General features: G+C 45.3%; 1 protein-coding gene across 2 annotated transcripts in view; it reads right to left on the bottom strand.

Moving 5' to 3' along the window:
- Window positions 1-2,386: 2,386 nt before the first annotated feature.
- The window catches only part of LOC142776367 (uncharacterized), a 155,516-nt gene continuing 143,836 nt past the window's right edge, over window positions 2,387-14,066 (bottom strand). Inside the window, exons 22-23 of one of the 2 annotated variants that reach the window (XM_075879919.1) lie at window positions 8,664-8,786; window positions 2,387-7,641 (exon numbers count right to left, since the gene is read on the bottom strand). In XM_075879919.1, the coding sequence (XP_075736034.1) occupies window positions 5,265-7,641; window positions 8,664-8,786 (2,500 nt within the window). In that variant the 3' untranslated portion in view covers window positions 2,387-5,264. Of the gene's footprint in view, window positions 7,642-8,588; window positions 8,787-14,066 lie in introns of both variants that reach the window. The other variant, XR_012887484.1, reaches the window with a different exon arrangement.

Genomic DNA, 14,066 nt, shown 5'->3' with positions numbered 1-14,066 from the left:
ATGACTTGGCGGGAACTCTGTTGTGGTTAGCGAGTCGAAGTGTGTATTATTTGCTTTGGGTCTACGCCGCACCTAGGAATTTAAGGCGTGCGTTGAGCAGCCCACAAGGCGGCTGTCTTATCATCATCCTCCTCTGCGAACTCAAAATAAGTTCGCAAATTATACATAAACTCAAAGAGACATCCCTGCTCGCTTGATAATTTCGACTCGAACGCTATCAGTTGTACTCTAAAGCACAGCTCGGACAACACCACCAAAACAACGGAAGAACTTGAGAAATAATAAATCTTCATACATATATACTCAACCAACGCTACACAAGTCCAATGTCACAGTTAATGACGTAGCGTTCGGCTCTATCTACTCCTTCTTCTCTTTGTTGAGACGTTATAGAAAACGGCCCCATCTTCCACTCTCTATGTGAGCAGCTCTATCGTGAAATAGAGGATTCGCTACGCCCATAGGTCGAGAGTCGGGAACATTTTGAGGCGGAGGGTGAAGGTGCAACAAACCGACACCACGGAGGGGCCGCGCGGAAAGTTTTTTTTTTATTTGTGGGGTGGGGGTGGGGGGGGGGCATTGCAAGCAAAAAGTAAAGGTTTTTGGAATCTGTACGAATATGTAAAAATGAATTAGAAATTTGTTTATTTTCAGCACACATGTCACAAAGTCCCAATCAAGGACAGAATACAAGCAAAATATTCATTTTAAATGAAAAATGCCATGTTGGCTTTCAGATAGAAAGTGGCAAGGGAAATGTGCTGGAGGAGTTCTACGCCGTGCGGGGTCGCAGATTGCCGATCACTGTCCTCAAGAAAAGAAAAAAAAATCACAGGTTTCCTTATATATCCAAGTCAACTCGAAGGTGTCAACATGCCTCGAGGATGGGAGGCATTGTAAGCTTTCTGCACCTTGCTTGGCCCAACCTCTGGAAACGGTCCACATTTGACCAAGTAATGATGGCATACGATGACGTCACCATGTGACATCACAAACATTGGAGAATCGTACACAATGACGTCAGATGATGACGTCTTCACGTGATGATTTCTTGAGTTCCTCGTGCTGACACCACCCACGCGGGATGGCCACACGGGATGCCGGTGAATTTTCACGTTTGATGAAGCGTATCAGGCGTTAACTCATTAGTGCTACATCGGTGCTGAACAGGCATGCAAACGCACTCGTCGGATGGTTTAATGGGCGTGCGCAAGTTTCGTGGTCGCAGACGTCCCAGCTCAGAAGCAGCGTTTGCATGATTTTACACAATCATTGAATTCTGTTGAATTTCTTCGAGTGCACCCAGCGAAAAATGACGAGCGGACTTGAGCTGCTGAAGAACGAAGGAAATAATTCTAGTCCCCTCACATTCAAACCTCTTACATTTAAAGATGCGATAATCAGTTCCTGCCCCGCCGCAGTGGTCTAGTGGCTAAGGTACTCGGCTGCTGACCCGCAGGTTGCGGGATCGAATCCCGGCTGCGCTGGCTGCATTTCCGATGGAGGCGGAAATGTTGTAGGCCCGTGTGCTCAGATTCGGGTGCACGTTAAAGAACCCCAGGTGGTCACAAGTTCCGGAGCCCTCCACTACGGCGTCTCTCATAATCACATGGTGGTTTTGGGACGTTAAACCCCACACATTAATTAATTAATCAGTTTCAGAAGATTGATTTGTGCAGGCTTGGTGCGGGCGTGTTGGGCAAAAGGAAAGACTGTGCCTTTGCTGGCCAGATATGGCTGTACCTACGGTTAATGTTTCGACACCCCATCGAAATCATCACCACGGTCATGCATTGTTTAGGTCAAGTTATCTGTGTGGGTATTTTTACGATTATGTCCAATATTTTCAAGTCTGCAACGTTGAAGTTCTCTTGCAAGTAACGCCTGCGTAAGGCATGTGCCCTTTGTCTTTGTAATGCGTAAAAAATTATAAAAGTTATTACGGGGAATTCTAGCACTCGTGTCTATGTAGGAGTTGCAGGCACGGAGGTTCAGCAAACAAGAAAGTAATGGGCAAATTATGTGCAATACGTGAAAATGCTCAAGCTTTTTCCACATAGCTTCAAACTGCTCCTCAACTACGCAAGCTGACTGCATTATCATGAAGTGATTTGACGTCGAAATAGATTCTTTTTTTATTTTCTATGCTCAGCAAAAAAAAACAACAAAAAAACACTGTTTCTGAATTTGAGTAGCCAAGGAGTAATACATCGAGGGCGCAATGTCACAAAAAAGTCTTAAGCCACAAGATTGAAGGCATGGCAAATTTGTGTACTGTTCACCGTTTCCCCGTAAGGGAACAATCGAAGCCACTGTTAACTTTTCTGCCGTTAATATAAATATTTGTGCCATATGCAAGGCTTATCGAGAGTGAGTACCACATATCTTCAATTTACTTATGAACACTTTATTTAAAACATCAGACGATTTCATGAAAACATCATCATTTTTTCATAATGAAACACTGCGCGTGTGACATTTTTAGCAGAATGAACTACAATACATAAGTCCTTCAAAAAACTTTAAAAAATGAACAAGACCGTGTGTACATTTTGGCAGCTGCTTGGCATGCAGAGAAATACAAGTAAGCTGACAGGATGAGCTCCAGGTTATATCAGACTAGATAGTCAGAATAAGGGGCACAGGTTACACGTTCACTACATAACGACGCAATGCTGCTGAGGTTGGTGAACAGTGGTTTTTAGGTGCATTCCTTCTCAGTTTCGTTTGATATTTTCCAACAAGATGTTTCCGTTAGTAGGAATATGCAGGAAAAACACATCTGCGATGAACAAAAAATAATCTTATGATGACATGGTGCTTGCTTCTGCAATTCTCTTCGACAATCAACCTGGTTCAAATCTGGAAAGTTGCAAATGTAGTGAGACGCTGTGCAATAGGTTGGAGAAAAAAAAAACATCGTGGACGTTGTTTAAACACTGAAGGGAAGTGTTGGAGTCATTCTGACTATTATTCTTACAGGCGTGCCTGTTACTTGCCATCCAGCTACTATGAGAAACCATTTATTTAGGACTGCTTATGTACCAGTCGTGATAAGAAACGTATGTGACTGCCTTTTGTTTGACTTTTTCCACAGTTTGCAAGAGCACCTCCATAAAAAGGCTCATACATACTGCTTGTGTCACACTTGAATGATTGTGGTCATGAATGATATCCTTATTAGATTGAGGAAAACTGAGTCACAGAGGCTTTTTCACCCGAACAAATTTTAAAGTACGCGAATATTCTTTATGCAGTAGGAAAGCGGAAAGTCTTTTTCAGTAGATCGAGCTGCAGGAGAGACGGTAATGATCGCCATTGGTGAATTGAACCTGGTTACATACTCGATGACTACCGACCTCCCTTCTATCTGCTCTGAACCGGCAGTTGCGATGGAGCAAGCGGCATAAATGCCCTGGGTCGGGATTGTCCACATGGTACCATTCCTCGTTTGTGAAACCCTTCGGGCATCCGCTGTGCTGAACATGTTTAGAGAAGGAAGGCTTGTTCGCTAGAATAGCATAACTACCTCCTCTCTGTTTCGTGTAAGAAAAAAACAATGTCTACAACGAAGCGAGGTTAAAGACGAGGTCGACAGATAGATAACTCCTTCCCGTACAGATAAACATGACAGCTGGGTGAAAAGTTTTTTGAAGTGGTTGGTTGAAAAAACAGTTGGCTGTTGACTATTTCGAATGGTATGAGTACGTCACTTATAACGACCCTGAAACGATTGTAATGACATAGCGCTTGCCTGTGTGCAGCTGAACGCGACGTTGGAAAGAGAACGGACTTCCTTTTCACCCACAAAATAAGCGGAGCTCAAAATGATCTGGTATAGTTGTGCACAGCAGCCTTTCACAAGACGTATATACATACTTAACATTGATAGTGTCATCTCTAAATATAAAAGTAAATGACATCTGTCTTCCGTAACGCTATTCGGCGTTTCGACGTCGACAAATGGACATTGATTCCTTGTGAGTGCGTCATCTCATGGAAAACCATGCAACCAGTGACAGCTCCATGATCACAAGAACCAAATGACAATAAAACCAGTCTACCTTTCAGTATGACTGTAGTTTATTCTTACATACTTCATAGACAAGAGTTTTAAAGCGTTTTTTTTAGCTGTTCTACCCTCATATACTTTAAACCAACTTCCAGCAATTGGATCAGAATATACAACGCACACGTAACTTTAAATGTTCAATAGTTTGCTCCCTGAAAAAGATTTCTTTATTGCTAGAATAGTTTGCCTTGATTTGCATGATAGTGAAGAAAAGATGAGGATAGTGTAATGCTCCTTAATATAGATCCGGAGCACAATCAAAGTTTTTTTTCGGCTATTTTTCACACATCACCTTATTCCCTCATAATTATCTATTTATCCACAGAATAAACTTTATAAACTATATAGGGAACCATTCCTTCGTGCATGCGAGTATGGCTCGCTGCAAGGGTTATTTGAATACACTTTCGCACACATTTGGAACAAACGCATGGATAGTGACATTCATTGTAAAGAGGGTGAAAAGCTACAACTGTGACTCGGAGACTGAAACGCTGAGCGCAATTTGCTGACAGTTGAACAACTATCAATAAAATTTGCATTCCGTTCAGGTAACAATTTATAGTTTTTTGGTGAGATGAATATAACGAACTTGACAGAACAACATAACAGTTTACCCGAAACTCTCTTTGGGCATAAACGAACACTAATGAGAGCCAAATACTAACAATAGAACAACAACAGCACACGAACAGCACAATATATAGACGCAACAAAAACGCAGCAATCGCAAACAGTATCCGTCATTCTCTTGTATTTTTCACAAAGCGATAGCACGTGAACATCCCGCTGCAAACAGTACAGGTCTTTTACATATTACTGGACGGCATCTTGAAAATAGAGAAAAAAGAAATCTGCTCATTACAACGAGGAATGTCGGCACCTACCGATGACGTCATAGGTAAACGAGCCTCGTTGATAAAGGCGGTGTTCGAGGCACGCGTGAGGACGTTACATCGGCTGAATGTATGATATGGCCCAGTGTTGTAAAGGTACAATATGCGCAATGCTCCCCGTTCAGTTAGCAAATATAAGCAGGTAAACGAGAGATTAGATACAGTGATGCCTAGTGCATATAGGTGAGAGACATTACTGTTCGTGGCAAAGTGACCCACGGGCGAAAGGAAGGTAGAAGCGAGGTAGAAAAAATCTACGCTACAGTTGGCGCAGGACAGTTCGCTCTGCTACTGGCTCAGGGTGAAGGCGAACTGCTGCCTAGGCACGTTCGGATTCGTTCCGTGTTGACACCATCGTAGGCAATGGTGAATAGGCTCTTCTTTTCGATGAACGCATTCTTCTTAAGACGCAGGTTTTTAGCGCCAGGTCCGATGCCCGAATCAGAATAATGCTCCTCGGACTCGTCCAACTTTCCCAAGCTTGTCTTCAGATCCCGCTCAATCATCTCCATCTCCGAATCGCTTGCCATGCCGGCATGCGTTGCTGATTCTTCGTCCACAAAGCTGCCATCCGTCGTGACGACCTTCGTGGTGATCTTGACGGTCGAGAAGCCTTGGTGCATCGGAGAGCCGTCAGCATCCATCGCCTGGCCAGGTGCACGAGTGGTCCGCGGCACTTTTAACCTGCTCTTACCAGATTCATCGTGCGACGCACCAGCAGGAAGCGACGCATTTGAAGGCATTTCACCGCTTACTGCTGACTCCTCGCGGTTGTCTACAATTACTGTGGTTGACACCCTTCCTTCTGAGTTACTGTGAGTGATTTGATCGTGTGCTGCAGTGCGTTCGGTTGTGATTTCAGCGTTTGTAGTTAACGCTTGATCATGTTCACGCTGCAATGCAGCACGTTCTTGTTCCGCGTGTACAAGGGACGGCACAAATGGTACTTGTTGGCGCTGAATGATTGAATCTGTGCTCTGAACAGTGCTATAGTACGTGGATGCGGGAGGCTGATGACGGGAAGGGGCCTGAGGGTAGTTGGGTTGTGCGATATCGACAGGCTGAGAAATCATTTGAGTGCCTGGAAGCGGTGTACTGAAGAATACAGGTGACATTCCGGTGATGGCAACTAGCTGGGGACCTTGGAGGCCAAGTGAGTGCAGTGAAGCCTGGGCGAGTGTGGCATCCTGCTGAATGTGATGAGCTTGTGAAACGTGAGACTGGAGTGAGAGATCCGCGCGTTCTGTTGTTGCAGCGCTAGTGTTTGTCTCCTTACTCGCGTAACTTACAGGCGCTTGTATAGTATCTTGTTCACCGACAAGCGGGACCAGTGAAGGCTGCCCCACACGGTAATCTTGCGGTAACTGCTGCTGTCGTGCATTAGTTGTCACTGTTGTGACTTGCGTCGTCGTGCCTGAACTGACGGTACCTTGCACCTGAGAAACTGTCACAGACGACGTCTGAACCTTTACTCCTGATGACTGACTGGGCAGTCCTGCCCCTTGCGCATCCGAGGTCATAGCTTCGCCAATTTCGCCAGCTTGAACTGCTCTCGTTCCTTCCCCTGGTCGGGTAACATGCATATGTTGCTGAACCACAGTACTCGTGCTGGTGTCAAAGGGTACTTCTGCCTTGCTCGGACTGACGGCTCGCCGCTTTAGGGCACTTTCGCCCTGAAATGACGATTCGGCTACGCGTGAAAACGAATGGCCGTCCGCTTCACCACCATGGACTTGTGGTAGATCATTAGCGACGATGTTTTTTGACCGGAGCTCGCACTCTTCGAAGGACTCACCAAAATCGCTCGTTTCTAGCTCTTGGCTATCGCCACCGGACCGACGGTGCATAGCCCGCAGGCGCGCGTTCCTAGCAGCCGGTACTGGTCTCCCAGTGGTCTCTTCATAGGACACGGCATCACGTTGTGTCGTGCCCCGCGGTTCTTGCGGCACCATCCAAACCTGATCTCGGGGAAGCACCGACGTCGACGATGCTACATCTTCAACGCCGTCTGGTGAGTGGGACTGCAGAACAAAGGATGCGCCGTCCACCTTGTGGTACCGGGAGAACCTGACACGGCGAGCGTTTTCGCGGCGGTTCGCGGCGGCGCGGTGTCGGATGTTTCCGCTGTCGTCGGCCTCGTCTTCGCGGATACGGCGGCGACGACGCGAAGACGAGTCTTCCCGATAGTCACCTGCAACGCTAGCGACTTCTGGCGGAGGGCTCCGAATGTAGAGGATCTCGGTTCTGCGTGGACCCGCGACTCCACTCAGCGAGCCTCCACTGTACTCTACGCTCCGCGTGGTACCGAAGGTGTCGCTGACTGGGGACGATGGAGCGCGTCTGTAGAGGTCGGCGTCCGAGTCAGTGACGTCATCACGGCGACGTCTCCTGGCGGGGGCAGCTTCTCGCCGCACCACGAGGAAGTCGCCCAACTGGCGAACGCCTCCTTCACCAGCGTGCACGACCGCATCGGCGTCGAGGCTGGAGCCGTGAAGCAGCAGGCGGTCGCGACTCGCGGGACGCCCCCGCTGCGGGTTCTCAACGGTGCCGCCTTGGCGGGTAACCTCGTCCAGCCCAGCGGTAGTGCCGACGGCCACTGACTGGGAAGCTTTGCCGTCTGCAGGTCGAGGGCTGCCGCCGTCGGCCGGCCAAGCATGGCGGCCACTGGGCAGGCTGTGAATAAAATGATGAAAGGGTTTTGTAAGAACGCTTAATGTTCTCGACTCTTCATGTGATGCTAGCGCCAGAACCAGATAGCCATCGCTGTGAATTTTTATGCCGCTTATTTGTGGTATATTCCATCATATACTTATTGCAAACTTGGTTGAACACTTCTTGTGGCGTTAAAATTTGCCATTATAATTGAAGAAGTTGCATTGAGATTCTGTGTTAACTACCCGCTGTAGTGTTACTTAAGAAAAAACAACCCGTAGGTAAACGCCACGAATGACAAAGTATTTAACTGAGTTGTTTAGATTTTTTTTGTAAGAGCGTTATGAGTGCTCCTTGTGAAATTCAACCGGAATGCTCCTACAATTCTTTGTTGATGAACCTTATTTCGACAACGCTAGTTCCCTTCGTTCAGGCTTGAAGTAATGAGAAATTAAACTTACTTTATTTTGAGTGGTTGAAAATAATTTTCATACCCCGTACTTAGAGAATAAACCTTCTAAAATGCATTCACTCTTCCATAGCCCTCAGTTATCATTCTTTAAATGGAAGCAATTAATTGATCGCTGCTGCCGATACCAGAGCTGAATATGGTTGCAATTATAATAGTGCAGCTACATTTTGATGCTGAAATTAAACTAGTAGTAAACTCCGCAAAAGGCCACATTAAAGGAAACACACCAGCCACGAACTTTCGAGCGAAATCAGCACGCGATGGCAATTCGAGATTTTCCCAATAAGGGTGGTTGTTTAAAAATCAGTTCTCCTCATGCGAATTCTATGCATGTGTGTGTTGTTGGCTCAACTTATAGGACCTTGTTTGCTAGATGACTGACAGACGATCTATGGGCTTCTGCAGAGCAACTTGAATGGATGGAACGGACAATGCGAGTGTATGGTTCCCAGTCATGCAGCGGAATGGGCGGGCTCCTAATCGTCAATGACTATACCTGGGGCAGTGCAGAGGGTTACGGGCGTAGTGGGGTGCATCGGGGATAGCGTGCGGGGTGCCCTAGGAGGCGCACCTTCCATTAACAGCCGTTGCCTTGTCCGTGGTCGAACGCCGCTCGTGGTGCGACTGACTCGTTGTAGATGCTCCCGCAGATCTCACTGGAGACACCTTGCTACTCGAGCGTGGCCGCTGGTTCCTGCGAAAGGAATGCCGCGAATGTGGATTTTTAGAGAAAAAATCACAGATCTGTAGCTAAGTGAATCAAATGCATGTTTCTGTAACTCTCCACCCGGAACCCCGTCGCTTTGCATCCTCCGCAATATGTTGAGCCAGAAGTAATACCTCTGTCACATGGCAAATATGTCATTTACAGTAAATGTCATTCGTTTGTAATGTCATTTATTTGCTGTCACACGGGGAAACGAACGGCATTTGATGAAAATGACATTTTCTGCCAAACGAGTTCCGGAAACACATTCGCATTCGATATCGGATTAAATGAGTATACTCTCGACGCCAGGGACTTTTGTAGAACTGACTGTTAACTTATCTATATGTAACTTTTATCATTTGTGAATATATATTGTTCTTTACTAGATCAACTTATTACTGGCTTCATGATATAAAAGCACACGTGAAACTTTCTAAAAAAATACTCTCAACTACAGCGGCTGAACGCCAGCTATGTTTCATTTGTGCTCTGTTGTTGTTGCCTGTATCACGAATGTTGATCATCCGATTGCACGTGTTGTCGTTATCAAGGCCGTGACTACACGAAATCATTGCCACGGTCTCATTTCTGCCGGGAAGTCAGTCATGCCCCCCGCTTTAGCTTACTGTACGAACTGTACTCACGCTAAGTCACATCGTCTGCCACGCTGTTTTCCGAGTGCGCCGTGGAGCTGTGGCAAGTTGTCTAAAACGGCCACGTTTATATTCTAGGAACACCTTTTTACCCAGAAAGATAACATTTGTGGATACACGCATGTTACGGGCAAGTTGTAGCATATATTTATTTCTCCCATAATCCACGGCTCAGGAAGCCTAAGGTCATGGTCATAATTTAAGAATGACGTTTGTTTTCGTCGTGTGATAGCATGCTGGTAAAATGATAGGTCCGCTTAATGTCCTTCGTTGGGCGAATCGGCGCTGGTACACTTAAAAAATGCACGAACGAACGGGCAAGATGGCGGTGACTCTCACTGTTAAGGGAAAATCCGTATGCATGTCTCATAAAACACTCAAAGCGATCGTCGGCATCGGGGTCATCAATACGAGGGACTCAAAGAAATTATAATAAGGTGATGACGCCGCTATGGCATAATCATAAGCTCACAGATGGCCAAAATGTCTGACGTCATCGACACGTCTCGATGATGTCCAATCACGTGACGTTGCATCCTGACGTCACTTGGTCGAAGGTTTCATGGGCTGGTCACGGAAGAACTGCTAAATTATGCATGGTGCAGGAAGCTTCTGATTCTTCCGATCTCGTAGGCAGTGCCATATCAAATGGGTGTGAATAGCTGTCCGGCGGGCTCAACAACGTCGACTGGAGAGAAGAAAATGGCCTTTACCTTCCAGTAATTTATTGAAAATGTTTTAGGAACCACGCGATTTGTTTTATTGATAAGGATACTTCAAATGATGAATTTAAATCAGCGGCTACGTAACAACAAGAGGGAAGATACAAAACAAAACAAAAGTAACAACACAGCATCCACTTATTGACATATTCAGTAATTTGAGGTTGCTGAGTACCTAGAGTTGTAATAGCAAAACAAGAGGAATGCGTCAAAACCTTGTCTCTGTGTCAGACGAAAAAACGTGCCCTTGATCGATTCTCCTTGTTTTGCTCTGTTATAGCGAGGATTCCGTTCCGGCAGAGGTGATACCTTGAGGTAGAATGGGGGGTTTATTCGCCAAATGTCAGGATGTAAAAAGATTTCACGATACGTGATGCCAACTGGAACAAAAATAATATATTGATCCACACATGGCCACGAGTTGCGCTGGCCAATACTGCCAAGAATAAAGATTACCCGATGAAGTGGACAGAGGTACAACTGTTGTCATAGGTTGATTGTCAGAGAATCTGAAGCATTATCTGAGGGTTGTAAGCTTGACATTTGCCAACTCCAAGCTGTATTTTCGTCCACATTAAATTCTTTACACTGATGTTAGAATATTGAACACTACAGCTAAAGCTAAAGATAATGTACCCTATGCGTCGCTTGGCTTCATTTTCTATTGGCTTCATTTGACAGATTGATTGATTGATTTGTGGGGCTTAACGTCCTAAAACCACCATATGATTATCAGAGACGCCGTAGTGGAGGGCTCCAGAAATTTCGACCACCTGGGGTTCTTTAACGTGCACCCAAATCTGAGCACATGGGCCTACAACATTTCCGCCTCCATCGGAAATGCAGCCGCCGCAGCCGGGAATCAAACCCGTGACCTGCGGGTCAGCAGCCGAGTACCTTAGCCACTAGACCACCGCGGTGGGGTTTCATTTGACAGAGTTGTAATGTACACATACGGTGCATATATACAGGGTGAGATGTCGTATCGAAATGTTGTTACAGGGAATGTAGTTCTATTATCTGCGACGGTAAGCAGGTATGAAACAGTTAACAACTTTCATATTAATTCTACGCATTGACATCACATCTCCGTTGTGTACTCTTCGATAACAACATTACGACCAGTCAGTTCTGAAGTCTTCCGCGACCATTTTCCATTTCTGGTTCTTTCGAGCTGCCTCGAAAAGGACAGGATCAGTGATGCGCGTTATGTCTAGGTACTATGTGTTTAGGTGCATGCTATAGAGAAATATATGGGTTACGCTATACAGGCTGTGCAACTATGCGGTAGATAAGAAGACTTTAGCCAAAAACTAGTAACATGAGCCCGTAACCAGTGAAGTGACACCATAATTTTCCATCATGAAATGATTCTACATCCTATCTTGCTACGAAAACAAATAAGGTTGAGGCGGACTATGGCTATCATGATAGCATGTATGTATCGTCACGGAACTTCTGCATGAAATTGGCGTTCATAAAGTTTGATATGCCGCGCGAGCCTATACAGGGTGTCCCACATAACTTGAGCCAAGAATTTGAAAGTTAAAGGCACTTAGGAGGCGAATAGAACCAAATGCATACTACTCCTCTAGCCTGCAGGTGCTCAAGCTATTTTTATTTCTCCCCATACTTATACAGTTTTAATTATTCATTGCTAATTATTTAATTATAGGATGGAAACTTAAAATTTGAACACTGAGATGTAGAGCACTTTTAGAAATCACCGACTAAATTTTTTCCATCACGATACGTCTCGCGCTGTTATCTTTTTTCACGTTGTAAAGAAAGCCCGTGAAAAGTGAACAGAAGCCGTGTGAAGGACCGCCAGCGCACTGCTATTCACCCCGAGATCGAGTGGAGTCGCCGCTTGGTGGCCATTGGGTGAAGCGCACCTAGCGTGGATTGCTCCCTGCGTCGTCTGCTATCCACATAGGCATCACGTGCACGTACATCATGCTCGTGCTCAAAGGGTGGTTTGCCCCACTCAGTTAGCGCAAGAGTAATTGCTTGTACGTTTACACAGCACTGTCTAGAGAAGCTTTTGGCCTTACTCGCCTGTGTATGTACTGGAATAAGATGAGGTCAAGTACTTAGCGAGATTGATGTGTATCATAGTCGTAGCCTCTCTCCGCCAGGATCATGTCGTTGTAGGTGCCGCTTTGTAGCTGAAGCCCATTGTAAAGGGCACTTGGCGTCATCCCAAACATGAGGAATAATAAATATATGTCTGAATGCAGGGTTTCAGCGCCTCAGGGATAAACGAAAGTTTTGCATTGTTGTTAGGTGTCTACTTCAAAACAAAATTGTGGCATTCTTACTTATCGGTTATGCGACGAGCTTTAATTGTGCTTGAGATAACCTTGTATTGTATGGTCCCAGTCCCATGACACTGCTGTAGAGTAAATTCTGACACTTCAGTAGTTCAATTGAATGACACGGAGCTGATTGCATGAACTTGAGTTGCCGTGTGCAATTTTAGTATTGAGCGACATCTATACAGATAGACCCGTGTTCTTATGAAAGGTGAACATTTGGCAGAAGTCTGCCTCTTTGGGATACAAATGAGACAATTAGAACACTCCAACTGAAAATTGTATTCAGAAAACCAACGTTTCGAAGCCAGACCAAGCGCTGACTCAAGCGCTGTAATACAAGTTTTGGTTGGAGTTTCCTAATTGCCTCACCTGTGGTCTTACATTTTGGTTCTCTTAAAAGAGGCCAGATTGTCAAAACTTGTCAAATTTCAAAGAGAACATCATCTTGTATATATCAAGGAGAACGTCATTCCTTTTTTTTTTCACATTATGTTGAACATTTTAGGCGTTGTGCTAGACTGACGGAAGGAGTGGACACACATTCGCTTCAAATGAAAAAAAAAAAAAAAAACTTTTGTTGCATCGAATCATCGAGCCTTTGCATCACTGTGACACATATAATCAATATAAGAAAGCTGCAGGCTGAACTATTACCGTTTTGTACTGTTATAGGAGTAAGACCAAGCGTGCTTAAGCGCAGTAAGTCACGTAGCTTTTTTGAATAAACTTATCAACTGTGCTACGTTTATTTAATGAAGAAATTACTAAGACAAAATGCGGATGAGTGATCGCTGTATTTTTTGGTTCATCACCCAAAAATATCGCACTTATTTTTAGGGGGGGGGGTTGAGGGGGTTGGTATTAATGACCTGCGTGCATGACGAATGAATTCAGTCATAGTACAGCAGTGCATAGTAGACGGGACAGAAGCTCAACACCGACAATAAAAATAGAAGAAACGTGACACACTTCAGCGCGAAAGCGCAGACCGTCGTCAAGCGCAAACATTCCATTTAATGGCAGACTGTGTTTCTGTCTCAAGCAATAGTAACGTTTGGGGAGCTTCGTGCATCCGTTCAGCAATGGACGGCATATATATTACCTTTAGGCAGCAGTCAACGCATTTTATTCGCCGACAATCGGCTCGCAGCGTTCAGAGAGCGCACCGCCAGCCGCTCATCCACACTAGCACGGTGACGGTGCTGCCCCCTATAGTCCAATATCGAGGCAAATAGTGCTGCTATAGGCTTTTTTTTACAAGGCAAAAAAAAAACAGTGCTAGACGTATCGTACAGGAAGCAATTTAGTCGGTGGTTTCTGAAAGTGCTCTACATCTCAGTGTCCATATTTTGGGTTTCCAGCCCATAATTAAAAATAGGTAATTAAGAATTATTAATTAGTATGGGGAGGAATAAAAATATCCTGAGTACCTACAGGATAGTGCGAGTAGTATGCGTTTGGTTCGATTCACCACTGAAGTGTCTCATTTTCAAATTCTTGGCTCAAGTTATGTGGGACACCTATGGTCGCAGGTTGGGTTCCTGCCCACGGAAAGTTATTTTTTCACTCACT

The sequence above is a fragment of the Rhipicephalus microplus genome, chromosome X (assembly GCF_043290135.1).
Source record: "Rhipicephalus microplus isolate Deutch F79 chromosome X, USDA_Rmic, whole genome shotgun sequence".
NCBI classification, from domain to species: domain Eukaryota; kingdom Metazoa; phylum Arthropoda; class Arachnida; order Ixodida; family Ixodidae; genus Rhipicephalus; species Rhipicephalus microplus.
This window is presented reverse-complemented; position numbering and strand designations above follow the sequence as displayed.